Below are 17046 nucleotides of genomic sequence, written 5' to 3'. Positions count from 1 at the left end.
TGCCAAATAAGAAGTGCTATAAAGCACTTAGCATGTATGCGATACCTATATGCCAAGTGCTATAGCACTTCTAATCTATATATACATAATTCTAATATATATTCTACACAGTTTATAGCTGACACAATGACATGTTGAGTTATTTGATAAACTATCTTGGGTTCAATTTATACCTAAATTCAACAAGTGAAGCAACCAAAAATTCAAAGATATAATAATTTCTATGATTATGATCATAGCTAAAAATCAATACATTGTATTATACATACTATTGCCAGTTGGGATATGCTAGGCAGACACCACGGAATTCCACTTAATACACCACCACTTTCGCTTGTAAAAAAAGCATTTCGACTTGACAGATATAGAGATATTCTGTCGCACTGCACTTTTCTTGGTTTCTCGTAGAATATCGAGAATACATAAGGATAGTAATACAACTTCCTTCCACTTTCCTACTTTGTTTGAGGGTGAGATTCCGCCCAGTAGTGGGACGCATGTAGGCTGTTTATGTTTACATTACATTAATACTGCCTTTATAAAAGAATATACATATAGATACTCCGACACAACAATATGAATTATAGGTACGTCACGCATCCGGAGGCGAACCAATAGTACTGAAGAAGTCAGCGGTGCGTTCTATAAAGTTCGACGATCCGCAGAGAGAAAAGAGAGAGGTTAAAGAAGATAAAAGCATCAGTTTTATTATGGTTTGTATGAGTTATATGACATGATAAAGACAGGCACTTTCCGAACGATTCGATAGTGACAGTGAAAAAATACATTTCTTATATTTTGAAAATATATTCAATTCATCATCAGCTCAGGGGGGTTAAAAAGGTCACATCGAAGCAATTCATCTAAAAAGCAATATTGGTTTTTGACATTTGTGTGCACTGCGCACTTACATTTAATGCGCAATTGTCAAATTGACCCCCCTGAGCTGATTGTACCCCCTGTTCTGAGAACGCATGACTAATATCGTAGATCGTAGACTTAGACCCCCGCTTGGGCTCTAAACCACTGTATTCGACTTTACAGTTCGAATTCATGTTTGGATCATAGATAATTCGGTAGTTTCCTAGGTTAAAGATCAATTATGAAATTCTGATTACTAAATAAAGACAGATCTAAAGGTGACAAAAATCCTTTTCTTTTAGTGTCAAGCTAGCGGCCTCAAAAAAAAATGGGCACGAAAAAATAATTTTACCATACCAAAAATTAGTACTCTTATTGAAAAAAATAGTACCTGTTGTAAAAAAATTTGTACCATCACCATCATCAATACTAAAATCTGACAACATTCTTGAGCATGTGTAATAATTTTGTTCACGACTGTACTTGTCTTGATAAATGTATGACATAGGTTATAATGACTTTATGACATATTTCTACAAAGAGAATCAGGTCCAAATTATGATGGTAGGGAGTACTATTTCATACGAGTTTATTGATATTAGTTACAAACTGAAGCTGATAATAGGTATTTTCAAAACGTCAAGCCAGCGGGATCAAAGAACTGCGTTTATAACTTTGGAACCGTTGAAGTAGTAATTTCGGTATTTTGCAGGGGGTGAGTACTATTTCGGTACTATTTTTTGGCGTTTAAATCAAAGCGAAAGACCTTGTCGTTAACTCTCGCCAAATTTCGCTCACCGTCAAGCTAGCAAGTGATGGTACTATTTTTTTTACAACAGGTACTATTTTTTTCAATAAGAGTACTAATTTTTGGTATGGTAAAATTATTTTTTCGTGCCCATTTTTTTTTGAGGCCGCTAGCTTGACGCACACTTCTTTTATCTATTTAACTTATTTATATTTTTTTTTATAAAAATAGGTAATAACAAGTGCGACATTTTGTGACATTTTTCTATGACGTCACAGGTTGCTTTATGACGTTTGACGTGTTTTAAAGATTAGTAAAAAGTAACTGATTTGACTAGTTGGAAACTACCCTTTAATATCACGTGGATCCTAGAATTTGTGTCCGGGTAATGTCAACACGCTAGCCCCTTATTTTATGGGACTTGAACATAGCTGGCGAGGAGTACTTGTTTATATGCTATACACCACTGCCTTCCCCTCCGGGGATTTATGACCTATTTTTAGTCACTCCATTGTCATAATCGTCTGTAACTTGGCTAAGGCCTCTGACACCACGATTCATCGTATCTATTTAACCCTTCAATGCACAGTGTGGTTATAAATAGCCGTTGTATCATCCATTAAAAAAAAAAACATTTTTTGTTCACATATTCGCTGTTCTTCGAAACAATAGGTGGACCAGGATACTGAAGGGGTAATAATTTAACTCACATATAATTAAAATATACATAGGTGCTGATTCTAGCAAACACTTAATTTTATTTTAAGTTATATCTCATTACCGTCATCCACTTAACCACGTCGTCCACTGTTGGACATAGGCCTTTCCTATGGCAAGCCGCTGAGCTCAGTCCTCAAATTTTCTCCTTCAGCCGCTTACGGCTGTCGTCAGTCCATCTAGCCCAAGGGCGCCCACTACACTACGTAAATTTTAAACAGCAATTTAAAAACAAACTATCAGAATTTTAACTAAGTGACATACCCGCGAGATACTTATTCGCCCGGGTGATTCATTCATTCTCTCATTCATTTTTAAAACTAAAACCTGTCAATCATCAGACCCTTTTCTTTCCGATGCATAAAAAAACAGGTATAACTTAAAATAAATTTAAGTGTCGAATCAGCACCGATGTATTTTTAAAAAATAATTGTAAATACCAAACAAAATGACTTTATACTCCTGAGGGGTTAAAATGTTGCTATTTAACATTTGTTGACATTGCGCACTTAGGGCTCAATCTGGATGACAGCGGCAGCGGCGCGGCGGCGGCGGCGGTGCGGGGAGCGGCACGTTCAAATGCTAAGATTTATATTGAAGTGTTCTCGATGGCAGCGGCGCAGGGAGCGGGGTACGAGCGGTGCGCTCTAGTCGAGCGGTGTCTCTGTGTTTGAAAGTTTTGAAACTCGCCTTTTTGTTTTTTTGTTCATTATAGGGATTCAGTGCCCATAATAAATCGTACGAAACAAAAGAACTACAATCGAAAATGCGTTATCGCCGTTTCGACATCGCGTTTATTAGAGACACAACTCTATACCGCCGCAACACCGCGCGATTTGGCCTCTGGCATCGAGAACGGAACAGCGGCCGTCGCGGCGCTCCCCGCGCCGCTATCGCCGCCGCGCCGCTGCCGCTGTCATCCAGTTTGAGCCATGTGCAATCCATTTCTGCAAATGTCAAATTGCAATGTTTGTTATTGTGAATTGTTTCAGTATGACCTTTTTAACCCCTCTTTTATAATCCTGTTGTAAAAATCTTTTGTGACGTGGAAACACCATATATTTTTAAAATACTTATGCGAAATCTATTTTTTCAGGGTGATAATAAATGGGAAACCTTCGCGTGTGGAAAGACTCAAGACCAATTGGATTTAACGTTGTTAGCGCACCAGTATCTGAGGAAGACCGCTTTGAAACCCCGTTCTCTGAACTTCTGAGCTCAAAAATCGATATCTATGAGGGAGCATTAGTTTCGAGTAACAAATAAACGTCACAAAATTAACGATATATTTTGTTATCATAAATTCCATGAATTTCGTAATTTAAACTGGTCAGATCACCATTTATGGATTGTAAAATAAACTTTCGAATATTGTAAATAAAAGTATCGTGTGATTTTAGTTCTTAAGTGGAAATAGTTAGATGTAAAGTTAAAATGTAGGTACACATTCAATGATATGGTCTGTAACTCTACCTGTCTACCCCTATACAAATACATGCTCTTTAAGTAATTGGAATTAGGTCAATTGTAAAACGTTATCCTTTCATTTTATACAAGCGTATTGCATTTATAATTATGTCAAATTGCGTTTGATTATTGAAGCTAATGTCAAATTCAAATTCAAAAATATCTTTATTCAGTAAGTAACATAGTTACACTTTGAATCGTCAATTTTACATAACGAACGTCTTATCCGCCTAAAACTACTGCAGCTTCTCACAACCTGTATAGCCGGGGAAAAGAAGCTGCAAGAAAAACCTCGGCACAGGGCCCTAGACGTTCTTTAAAAAAATAAAAATAAACATAAAATATTGGTATACAATTGAGTGTAATATGATTACTGCGTGAATGGTAGGAATTAAACTTATTTTTCTAACGATAATAATTGATAATGGGGGTTCGTGAAGTTGCAAACGATTATGATAAACCACAGTGACAGTGATAAAGATGTGTGGCATTGTTTTTTTTTTATTTACCCATTTAGGCAGGCAAAGGGAGCTTAGCATATACAGCCTAAGATGTGTGGCATTGAAATTACTTATGTCAAATATCAATTCCATTCATTTTTATTATTGTCGTCTATTGTCGTAATAGTTTGCAACTTGGCGAAGACCCAATGGCGTCGAAATCGATGGTTTTCAATTTTAAAGGTCCACAGCTCTTATAATAGTGCTGTCCTTCATTTACGCTTAGTGTAAGAGAGAGATGGTGCTAATATTTGAACTGTCACTAAACTAAAATTTAGTCTCAACGCCTTTTCTTACAATACACATTCTGAGTAATGGGTCTAGTTTTACTCTAGTTTTGTGAGTAAAATAGATATATTTTATAAGTCATTTTGTAGTTTTTTTGTGTGAAAAATGTAGTGTTGTACCTTCAAAAGTAGTGGCCAGCTAAATAATGATTATGTTAAAGTTATTTATTTGTAGTACTACTTATCTTTCATTATTCTTATTATTATGTACGTTTGATTTTATAAAAAAATACTTTAAAGAATTTTGCCAGATGTCTATGTCGCAGTCGGATTGTATAATCCGCCGCATTACAAAACGGTCCTGTTATTGAAAACAGCTAGCCGTAATGTAATACAGCGGATTATACAATCCGACTGCGACATCTATATTCTAATTCGAATTTTTCGTCTCGTGGAGTGTCGGTGCGAACCCCAATACCGGACTTGCACCAATGAGTTATTAATTTATCTTAACTGCAGTTTTCACTACAGTTGGCTCGACCCTTATAGACGGCGATACAGCGCACCACCTATCACGTTGGTCTAACAGAAAGCTCGGTGAGGTGTGGTATATAGTTCATCTTGCGATGGATGTACCTCTGACTACCCCAATTGGGATGTAGTCGTGAGATTACGTCATGTTAAACTTTATTTATTATTTCAGTTATGTCATTTAGCAAATCATGTCAAACCAAAATAGTAAGAAAATTAAATAGTATTTTCGTTAGAGAATTACGATTTCCCTATGATTTATTTGGAATATTTATTTATTTTTTTATACTTATCATGTAAAAGTTTGTGTGTGTTTATTTATAGAAAAAAGTACAAATATAGTCTTAGTTTTTTCGATTCAGTATAGATTTATAAATTGTGTTAAGCTATAATAAAATGTAAAGTTTAGTTAAGTGTTTCTTGTAGGCAATTTCAACAGGGCGTATCGTAAAAAGCAGACTGTTAGCTGGCATAAAATTAATATTAACTATTCTCTCTCACGAAAATATAAACGAATATCCCCATATACAATGTACATCTCTCTCTTTATTTAAGAGCTGCGCTCTTGTCGGTGGAGTAATCGCCATTCCTCTCTTCTTCCCGCCAAAACCTTCACCTCCCGATACGACACGACCTGCACCTTCTCTTTTATTCAAACATTATGGGAGGAAAAATTGAGGGGAAGAGAGGAAGAGGTAGACCTAGGATACCATTTATGATACAATGTACATATGTACACACAAACATAAACTTACGCCTATTTCCCATCGGGGTAAAGCAGAAATAAGTATAAATGTAGAAGGAAAACATCTAATATGTCTGCCACAGACTATCTGCTGTTTACGGTTCAACTGAAAGTGTGTTATGATCATTGAACTATTTTATAAATAAGGGAAAAGAAATAAAATTGCGCTCAAAATGTACCACTGTTTTAATAGAAAAGTTTATTTATTATGGAAACTACAAATAAAAATCATCCATCTTAAAATTCAGTGTTATAGTCAGCCATTTTTGACGCCATTTTGTGTCATCATCATCATCACCAGCCCGTTAACGTCCCCACTGCTGGGGCACGGGCCTTCCCTATGGATGGATAGGGAGATCGGGCCTTAATCGCTGCGCCACCGAGCTCCATTTTGTTTGTTTTTACTTATTTGAGTGGCCTCTAGATACAATAATTTTAAGTTGGTGTTTAGTGATGTGCATCTACGCTTCTAGTTTATATTCCGCTAAGTTTGTAACAGGTTTAAGTTTTGTAGATATGTTTTAAGTTTAAATTAAACGAAGCAATATTTATTTACGATTTTATAACGTTAACTTGGGAGAAATAGCTTTATTGTACGTTTTCTTTTGTAATGTCTATTGTGTATTCGATTTAGTTTTTTTTTGTACAATCCGTGTAATGAAGCAAAGGTAAAATAGTATATTCTAATATTTTTTTCGCATCTGGCAACATTGTGAAGTGATATGAGTTTTCTGTGTTGTGTACTAGTTTAAATACTTACTGAATTTTTTAATGCTTTGAATAGGTACAACAGGAACTTACTGTGTTTATTATTATTAAGAAAATAAAATGTTGATTTGAATCCTGGTGAAAATATACAAGTAGATACAATAATGGTAAATCAATTCTGTGCCATAAATAGATTATTTATAATTATTAACTATAGCATAGAATAAAGAATAATAATATATAAAGAAAAAATTACTACGTACAGAAAGTGTAACTCTCCGCCCGCACCAATTCGTATCGGGTGCCGACCTCACTCCCCCTGGGTCTTACATGGCTGCAAGTTGCATAGGAGTAAGGGAGAAAGCGCGTGGACTGCATCGCGCACGGTAAGGGTGTAGTTATCGCAACATCCGTAGATTTTTACTAGTTTTCAAGTCAGCATAAAAAAATATTTTTAACCCTTGACCGCCCAACTCGGGATTTATTCCACCACCATTTTATATGGCTTTTATACTGAGACTTTAATGTTTTTAACACGTGACGAACGCTGGTTTTACAAGTTATCTACTGTATATAGTTTAGAAAGTTTTTAGTAAGAAAATAAGGATTGAATATAAAAACTGGTTTTTGTTTCTTTATCTTATGTTGACTAACTAACCTACACGGAAACAAAAGTGAAAAGAGGTACCTATGTATGGGTCTACAGGATTATGACTTATGTGATACTTCGCCCATGTAGGTAGTGGTTGTGAAGGCAATGACTGACCTTATCAATCCTAATAATAATTCGTGATAGTCCTGTTCGGACGCAAAAATAAAAAACAAGGCAAAGCTTTAAGCGCTGGTGTGTCTCATACACCGGCCATCCTGACGTCGAAACTGCCGGTGTATTTCTATATTTCGTTAACGGCTACAACTATCATTCTTTTAAGTAAGTACATAGTCTTAGTACATTTCAGTTTGTCCGGCCAAGTAGTTAATGCCATCTGCGGCAAATCTACAATAAGTCATGTCAAAAATAAAATAAAAGATGATGAGAGAAACTGTAATACTTACCCAACTTCGCGTCAGGGACTTCACACATTCCGTCAAAACGACTCATCAAATAATCTCAGAGGCACTTTGAGCAAAAAATCGATCATGTCCATTAAAAAATAGCAAAAAATGCTACTAAGCGAGAGTTAAAAACACAACGGAACGGTACGGTACTTCCCATACAAATTCCTTAAGTATTTCGAGTTGAGGAAACAACAATGTAATGCGTATGAGTAATTTTGTTTGATAAGAGTGTATATGTAGAGTTTATAAATAAACTAGGTTCATTTCTCTTATCTCACAGTAAGTTGACTGACATAATTATACATGTCTAATTTAAGATGAGCTCAGAATAATTATTTAAATGTCTTGTATCATAAGCTGATCGATACACATCGCCGCTTTGGAGATGTTTTGTGCGTAGGGTGACGATCACGGGAACTTACCCGTTCTCGTGATGGTCATAAATGCGTGCAAAATATAATTTTATTACTAACAACAGTTTCATAAGTCACTTCTTACTAACAAAATATGGATGTATTTTTTTTGATCCGAAATAAACAATTTTATTTATTTATAATTATTCTATCGTGTGGGTTGGAAGTGAATGACGAACCTCATCACCCCTGCTGTGTCAGGTTCAGCCGAAAAAGGCCCCTGACATGACTCATGTAACGACTACTTACTTACATCAGTAAGTAACCGGGACCAACGGCTTAAATTGCCTATATTGATCTATAGTTACTATGATAGTCCAGTGGTTGAGCGTTAGGGTTACTATCCGGAGGTCCCAGGTTCGAATTCCGATGGGGAAAATGATCCCTAATTTGGTTAGGATATTGCAGGGTGATCACTCGATTGTCCGTATGTAACATGATCCTTGCTTATAGACTATAGATCAATATAGGCAATTTAAGCCGTTGGTCCCGGTTAATAATTATCAACGATGATAACCCAGAGGTTATCATCATGATTAGTCATCGTTGATAATTATTTATTTACCTATCGATTTATAATAAGAAAAAGCCTAAGCGCAGTTACTTTCTCTCTCAACTTACGCGTTCATAACGGTTCTTTATTAACTGGTTTGTACGTAATTCTCATAAGCCGAGATGAAGCGAAGGGGAAGAACATATTCCTTCAAAGAAATTTTCAAATGGAGGATAACAGGAATACCCTCGATGTTAGGTTGGTATAAATACCAAAGTGTGGCCCAGGTTGGTATCAGTCGAACTACAGCTGCCAAAGCATTCCAATTTTGAGTTTTTGGTGAATACTCGTGAGCATTTATTTCATTCTTTGGTAAGTAAAGTAACTAAATTTTAATATTTATGTTTTTATTAATACATACACTTCTTACAAAAAAAAAAATCGATCCATCTTGCAAGAATTGTCAGAAAAAATAAAATAATCAAGTATTTAAAAACATATATGTAATTTCACAGTAGGTATATAATACTTTAAAAAAAAAATAATTATATATCAGGTTACTATATTCCAAATTCAAATTCTAAATGTAATCAATCTTGTTTTGTTATTTGTATGTTTCGATTATTATGAAGAGTGTTTTGAACCACACTATATTTAAAAAAATTAAAAACCATCTGACATAATTCCTATAAACTAAAATATTAAATGAACTTAGCTACAAACATACAATCATACAACCCAGTCCAGTGGTGATCGTTTACATAAATAACGACTATTTTTGATTGCACATTACAGAAAATGAAGTCCTTCTGCATCTTCGCCGCTGTGTTAGTTGCTGTTGCAGCTGAAAGGTTTGTACCTTACTTTATCATCATCATAATTAATTTAAAAGCCACGCTTTTTTTTCCTTCGCGGGGCGAGGTCAGACAGGCAGTCGCTTCTGTAAAAAGCCGGACCTGTCAAATCTTCAGGTTAGGTAAGCGGACCCTGTGTAAAACGGGATAATACTAGGGAGATCATGAATAGTAACCGTGACACCAGAGTGATGAGGTCGGTGAATAATATCACAAGCCCATTGTGGGTTAACAGTACCCTGCAGTTTATACCAATGCCATTATATTTCCAGCTACCCTGAGTGGTACATCCAGCAGGGGAGGTACAGGCGCGACGTGACCCTTGACCATAAGGTCGGTACCAACGGACGCGTCTTCGGAACACTTGGACAGAATGATGCTGGTCTGTTTGTGAGTATTTCACTTTTTAATAAGCTATCTATCTTCAGATAAATTATAGGAGTTCCCAAGCGCTCCCGTTCTCTTCTATCAAAGTACATGAATGATCGGTTCGTATTTTATTATTTGTGTTAGTTGTGAAGGTCAATGTACCATTTTTGAATGTACGTCATTTCACAAGGTGTTATGGCTGAGGAGAAAAAATGTCAAGAAACTGCAACAGCAACACATCTTTTAAATCAACGAGTGGTTGCCATACAACTATAAAGTTAAAGTTGAAATCAATGAGTAATGTTACATTACAAGTTATTTAATAACTAGAGAATCACATTTAATACCAGACATTTTTATCATTTCGGTAATCATTAATCTTAAAATAAGCTTTATTACATAAAGTAAGTGAGCTGGCAGGTTAAAAAGAACACATCGAAGCAACTCATCTAAAAAAGGAATATTGCAATTTGACATTGGCGCATATTAAAGGAAGTTTTAAGTATTGCGCATGCAAACAAATGTCAAATAATAATATTGCTTTTTTAAGATGGATTGCTTCAATGCGGCCTTATAACCCTCACCATAATCGTGCGATTGGATGTATCTTTGATTTGCCCACTACTAGCACTTGGTAATATTATCGTGACCTTGATATTTAATGTTCTAAACCAAATATAATATAAGCACATTTATAGTTAAAAGTAAACATTTTTCGTATTTATTTTTCATTTTGTGCAATGAAGTTTACTATTATTGTTAAATCACCTCCTTCCTTAGGGCCGCGGCGGCTACGAGCATAACATCTTCGACGACCACCGTGGCAAGTTGGACGGACAGGTGCACGGCACCAGGGTCCTCGGGCCATATGGTGACTCCAGCCATATGGGGGGAGGCCTCAACTGGCAGAACTCTAACGCTGCCGCCTCCCTGGACTACAACAAACAGATTCATGGACCATCTTCGGTGAGTGTTTAGTTAAAGAATAAAATAACGTAATGAACAGACACTCTCCGCCCCGCACCTAGCTGGATTTACCTCACCCCTTCGCTGGATCTCATGATAGATTCTAAATGGCCGTAAGCCGTTAAGGAGTAAGGGAGCACAATATTGTAAAAACAATATTTTTGTATGGATTGTCGATGCTGATTTTGTGGAAAAGAGCTCCATGGTTTAGTAGTTAGAGCGTTGGGTTCACGATCTGGAGGTCCGGGTTCGATTCCCGATGGGGACATTGTTGAGATCACTTTGTGAGACTGTCCTTTGTTTGACTGTCCTTTGTTTGACTGTCCTTTGTTTGGTACAGACATTGCAGGTTTGAATCGCCTGATTGTCTGAAAAAGTAAGTAGTTAATAAGTGTTTCGCGTGTTAAACCGTTGGCCAGCTATTACTCGCTGTCGAGCAGCGTGGTGGAGTATGCTCCATATTCCGTTTAGTTGATAGCGAGGAGGCACTTGTGACCATTATAGGCTGTTTATCTTATGTTATGTGTGAGTCTAGCAGCTCTAAAACTGAGACAATGTTGACTAACGAGATAATAAAGACGTATTTTTACTCAACTTAACCTGTCTTCTATTATCACAGTTCAACGCAGCCGCTGGAGGCAAATGGCCAGTAGGTAAAAATGGCGACTTCTCCCTCCAAGGAACCTACGGCAAAACATCGGGCATGCGTCACGACTATGGAGGCCGGGGTGTCTTCAACTACCGTTGGTGAAGAAATTAAATATATATCATCAAAGCCATGTGAAGCTAAGGTCAATGTGTGTGCGTGTCTGTATTTATGTCATCTGTAAATAAATTTATTTTTTATTGAATATAAAAGTTTTATGTTTATAATACGAATTAAGTACCCGCACTTCATCAAGGTTTCTGTTAGATCAACGCGATAGGCGTTGAGCCGTATCGCCGTCTATAATGGTCGAGCCAACTGTGTTAGGATAAATTAATAACTCGTTAGGGCAAGTACGGGGTTCGAACCGGCGCTCCCCGATTGAGAAGCAAGCCAGTGTGCCACAGGACCACAGTGACTATTACTACTAAGATAAACAAACCAATCTCAAACCCAAATCTATAACTTCATAATTGCTGCAAATCTGAATACAGATGGCACGGCAAATGGACAGGCGAACTGTTACTCAGGCTAACGGTTTCGTCTTGGACTGTCTCGTTGTTCATCCAGAACACATTAGCATGGTCTGAATTAAGTGCTCGGACTATGTCATCGTGTGAAGCGAGAAGTTAGCGAGAGCGGATCACAACAAGAGATTAGACAAATATCACTCATGATAAACGTTACCTTCAAAGGCATCTAAATTCTCTTTCCATCTTTCGTTTCGGCCTGCCACTGCTGCAACGTCCACCTGATAAGAAACTGTGAAAGAGAAGAGGGGAGGCACTTGCTCAGCAGTGGGACGGGACAGGCAAGAAAAAAAATAAACGTCAAGTTCAAATTCCACTTTCATACTACGACTCTAAACCATGACATAAATATCATGACTACATTCCCAATTGGGCTAGTTATAGGTGCCTAACTAAAGGTGTTTAGCCGTGAAGGAACTCATCGTGAGGAAACCCACATCCCCGAGAAATGCATTATGTGACCTAACCTGTATTGGGCTGGTTTTCCCTTCGCAGGTTGGAAGGTCAGACAGGCAGTCGCTTCTGTAAAAATCGGTTCTGACAAATCTTCAGGTTAGGTAAGCGGACCCTGTGAAAAATGGGACAATGCTAGGGAGATGATGATAGAGATGTACCTATCTATAACCATCGCAAGATGAAGTGTGTACCCTGAGCTAGTATTATTTTTTATTCTAATATCCATCGTGATAGGTGGTGAGCGATATCTCGGTCTATAATGGACGAACCAACTGCGTTAGTGAACATTGTACTTAAGGCTGCAGTGTCCGCAAGATGGAGTCGTGTCAAGTTTTTGGTGATAATTATTTCGCGAGTACTAAGTTTACTTTCTTTCATTTTTAGGGTTCCGTAGCCAAATGGGAAAAGGGGAACCCTTTTGGATTCGTCTGTCTGTGCGTCCGTCCGTCTGTCCGTTCGTATGTCACAGCCACTTTTTTCCGAAACTATAAGAGCTATACTGTTGGAAAAATATTTTTTAGTAAAGTAGAGCTACTTCAGGTATGGTGACGTCAGCGGGGGTGCTCCCCGAGAGGGGTGAAAATATTCAAATTCTGATTGATTTTGTGGTATATCAATCAGAATGTGGTGTAGTAAGGTTTGTTGCTGTGGCGATAAGACCCAAGACGAGGGTGTTCTGTTTAGGCTAGAGGGTACAGGTCGGAAACTATACGGACCTGTCCCAGAGATGGAAACTTGGCGAGGTTGTGAGAGTACTGGGGCCGGTGCACTATCTGGTGAGAACGGATGATGGTGAGACCTGCAAGAGGCACGTTGACCAGATGCTGCAGACCTCAGTAACAACCAATACTAGCTTACTATAAGATTTAGGGGGAAGACCTGTGGTATATCTATGTTTTTTTACTTATGGTCTTATGTCATGTCAAAATATTATATGATTGATTAAAACTGCGAATGCCGTTTTATTAAGTTTAATATATTACAGATTTATCCGCAAAAAAAACATGTTTATTGTAGTTTTCCTTTTATTTCTCCCCGAAACAATTTACTTCAGTGTAGACACAACCTGTTTCTCCTAGCAAGTCTATCCAAGTTGGAAACCAGACTGTTTGCGTCAGGAATCAGGGTCCTTATTAGATTGGCCCAGTTTCAGCCGATGGCTGTAAATTGGTGGAGCATCGCCGTAATTAAGATTGCATGTCGCTGGCCCAGGGACGGATTAGGGACAATGGGGCCCCACATATTTACAGGGTGAAACTGGTTCAAGAACCTCCACTGATGAGACTTGCATGTAATGAAATCTTAGGCTTTCCCTATGATTCGGGGAAAATTCTATCAAATTCTGACCCGGGGTTCTTTTTCTTTTTCTACTGTCATGTTTGTCCTGGCTATAAATGTGATGAACAAAAATCGACTCAAGTTTGTTGCTGAATATATTACTTCCATAGTATTTTGCCCAGTCAATCTCACAGCTCTGTGTTAGTAATAGTTTTATGTCAAAAGATCTTTAATATTTGCTGTAAGTACGCATTTATTAACAAACTCCGACTTTCCGAAGAGACTCTACAGGGTTTTAGTGACATAATCGTAACGAAAACTTTGAGGGATGATTCAGACCATGATTCTGAGTTAAAATCAAGTGGAATTATCCGTCGCAGAATTCTAGTTTTTTTTTTTAGTTTTTTAAAATTATTTTAAATTCTTTACTTTTGCGATGGAAAATTCCACTTGACATTAACTCAGAATAATCAGCTGAATCATCCCCCTCAGTATTCGTTACGATGTCACTTACACCCTGTAAAAGTACATACGCTAGCCATACAAGTAGGCATGGGTGTTAGTGACACCGTAACGAATACTTCTGACCATGATTCTGAGTTGATATCAAGTGGAATTTGCTGTCGGAAAATTCATAAACATTTTGTGTTTTTTTTAAATTATTTCAGTTTCAACTCAGATATTTCAGATATCAACTCAGAATCATGGTTTGAAACATCCCCCTGAGTATTCGTTACGATGTCACTAAGACACTGTGTACATACTCGTACCACGATAAAAAAAATGTGTAGTATAGGAAAGTCGTATCTTTCCTCATCCACTCTAAGATGCTTTTACAAGCTTCGTTTATTAAAGTTACGATGTCATACAATCCGAACAGCGTCATCTTAAGACGTACCAATCGAAGTTTACTATCGTTTTACTACTTTTGGATACACAGTTGCCACTAGAACATTGTAAGAGAACGTATAGAGCCCCAAGAATAAGTACTTAATTCTGTATGTGCTTGTAAAAGTGTAAGTAACTGAAGTAACATAACATAAGCTTACGACTTAGAGTAGTCAGAGGTACATTCGTCGCAAGACGAACTAAGTACCCACACCTCACCGAGAGAAGGTTGCGTGTTCAAATCACGTCGGGGTCACCAGTTTGGCGGCTCAGATATATCTCGATCGCGGTCTGATAGCCGGCCAATTCTTGCCAGGGCGAGGATGTTGGAGAATAAATGAAAATCCGAAGTGAATGTTCGTCAGGTTATATTTTCTGAACTCAATGAACTAGTGAATTGTCGAATGACTGATTGAATGAATGAAAGATTTTTATTCCCGGCAACAACAGTGTTGCCAGGGGTATATATATTCGTAATAACTATTAAATAAGGCGTGCGTTCCAGGACGCCACAAGTCGTATCGCCTAAAATTGTCGAGCCAACTGTGTCAGTGAACTGCACTTAAGATTTTTTAACTATTGCAAGTCCAGTACCGGGGTTTATACTAACGCTCCCCGTTATACATAGACCAGAAGTCGCCCATCTCAATAGCCTTACTGGGTAGTAGATACTGCGGTGAAGATAGAAGCATACGGGTTCTTACCTTCCCTCATTCATTAATACTTTCAAATATTCTTCCTCTGAGACGACGCCCTGAGGCGAGGTTCGCGCCCAACTGGACACCCTCAGGCCTGTTGTCTTAAATTTTGTACCGGGTGAGAGCCCTCAGCGCTTCCCATTTTTCCGGCCAAGTAGTTAATGCCATCTACGGCACATCTACAATAAGTCAACATTATCCCGATAACGATAGAGGAGCTCGGTGGCGCAGCGGTAAACGCGCTCGGTCTGCGATCGTTGAAGTTAAGCAACTTTCGCAAAGGCCGGTTATATGATGGGTGAGCACAAAAAAAAAATAAGTTCATCTCGAGCTCCTCCGTGCTTCGGAAGGCACGTTAAGTCGTTGGTCCCAGCTGTATTAGTAGTCGTTAGTAACCACCAATTCGCACTGGGCCCGCGTGGTGGTTTAAGGCCCGATCTCACTATCCATCCATAGGGAAGGCCCGTGCCCCAGCAGTGAGGACGTTAATGGGCTGGTGACGAATGAATGAATCCCGATAACAAAAGCCATATAATTCGATAGCTCCCTAAATCCGTCCACCGCAAGCTGAATCAGTCGAAAACGCAAGTCCAATTTATCGGTCCGTTTCTGTTACTGATACTTACTTAATTCTACTACGTGGTATCTCGTTACTGTCTACTGTGATGACGGTCAAGCAACGTCTGCAGACAGCCAATGGGTGTTAAGCTTCCGTAAGATAAATTGCCTTTGAGAAATTCCAAAAAAAGATAATATAGAGAAAGTATATCAGTATAATACATTCGCCATGAGCCGTGGTAGCCCAGATGGAAGAACGATTGACTCTCACCGTCGGGTTCGAATCCAGCAAGGGCCTAAGGCCAGGCGTGCACTTCGAGTTTTTCGCCGCACGGCAGAAAAAAGCAGCGACATAATGTCGCACTGTAATTCTGTACCAAACAGTTTTAAAGTGTAGTGCGCGCACTTGACGGCAGAGCCACCGCAGCGGCGCAGTATTACAGTGCGACATTATGCCGCTGCCCTTTTCTGCCGCACGGCGAAAAACTCGTAGTGCGCGCCTGGCCTAAACCTATGATTTTAGAAATCGTTTTTCGAATTCATGTTTGGGTCATAAATGATTATCACGAGCTCAGCGGTGAAGGAAAACATCGTGAGGAAACCCACATTACCGAGATATGCATTTCGGAGGTATGTGACCTAACCGAAAGTTCGAAGGTCAGATAGGCAGTCCCTTCTGTACAAAACAGGACCTGTCAAATCTCGGGTTAAGTAAGAGGAAACCAGTGAAAACGGGATAACGCTAGGGAGATGATATCACTATATACAGGGTGTTAGTGACATCGTAACGAATACTCAGGGAGATGATTCACGCCATGATTCTGAGTTAATATCAAGTGGAATTTTTCGTCGCAAATTTCATGATTTTTTTTTAGTTTTTTTTAATTATTTTCAATTCTATACTTTTGCGATGAAAAATTCCACTTGATATTAACTCAGAATAATCAGCTGAATCATCCCCCTCAGTATTCGTTACGATGTCACTTACACCCCACACAAGTACATACGGTAGCCATACAAGTAGGTAAGACACCGTAACGAATACTGAGGGGGATGGTTCAGACCATGATTCTGAGTTGATATCAAGTGGGATTTTCAGTCTGAATATTCCTAAAAATTTTTATGTTTTTTTAAATTATTTTCTTTTCCATACTTTTGCGACGGAAAATTCCACTTGATATCATCTCAGAATCATGGCCTCAATCACCCCTCAAATTTTTCGTTACGATGTCACTATCACCCTGTATATATAAACTCTCAAACCACTCGCATAGGGATGATTCATAATATTTTTCTGAATTTCTTGTCATTTCTTTTCCTTATCATTCATATAT

The 17046-nt window shown here is 38.1% G+C and overlaps 2 protein-coding genes across 3 annotated transcripts in view; both read left to right on the top strand.

Annotated features, from left to right (window-relative positions):
- The window catches only part of LOC126377335 (myb protein), a 59264-nt gene extending 52156 nt beyond the window's left edge, over positions 1–7108 (top strand). Inside the window, exons 16-18 of one of the 2 annotated variants that reach the window (XM_050025035.1) lie at positions 588–713; positions 2282–2302; positions 3423–7108. In XM_050025035.1, the coding sequence (XP_049880992.1) occupies positions 588–713; positions 2282–2302; positions 3423–3542 (267 nt within the window). In that variant the 3' untranslated portion in view covers positions 3543–7108. The remainder of the gene's footprint in view (positions 1–587; positions 714–2281; positions 2303–3422) is intronic. The other variant, XM_050025036.1, reaches the window with a different exon arrangement.
- A 1628-nt stretch (positions 7109–8736) lies between these two features.
- LOC126377419 (gloverin-like) lies at positions 8737–11420 on the top strand. Its single transcript, XM_050025159.1, has 5 exons — positions 8737–8841; positions 9265–9320; positions 9596–9713; positions 10473–10658; positions 11278–11420. Exons 2-5 carry the CDS (start codon positions 9268–9270, stop codon positions 11407–11409), a joined length of 489 nt encoding a protein of 162 aa, XP_049881116.1. The 5' UTR covers positions 8737–8841; positions 9265–9267; the 3' UTR covers positions 11410–11420.
- The last annotated feature ends 5626 nt before the right edge of the window (positions 11421–17046 follow it).

Source organism: Pectinophora gossypiella, chromosome 23 (assembly GCF_024362695.1).
Source record: "Pectinophora gossypiella chromosome 23, ilPecGoss1.1, whole genome shotgun sequence".
Lineage (NCBI taxonomy): Eukaryota > Metazoa > Arthropoda > Insecta > Lepidoptera > Gelechiidae > Pectinophora > Pectinophora gossypiella.
Note: the sequence above shows the minus strand (reverse complement) of the source record. Positions and strands in the feature narration are given on the sequence as shown.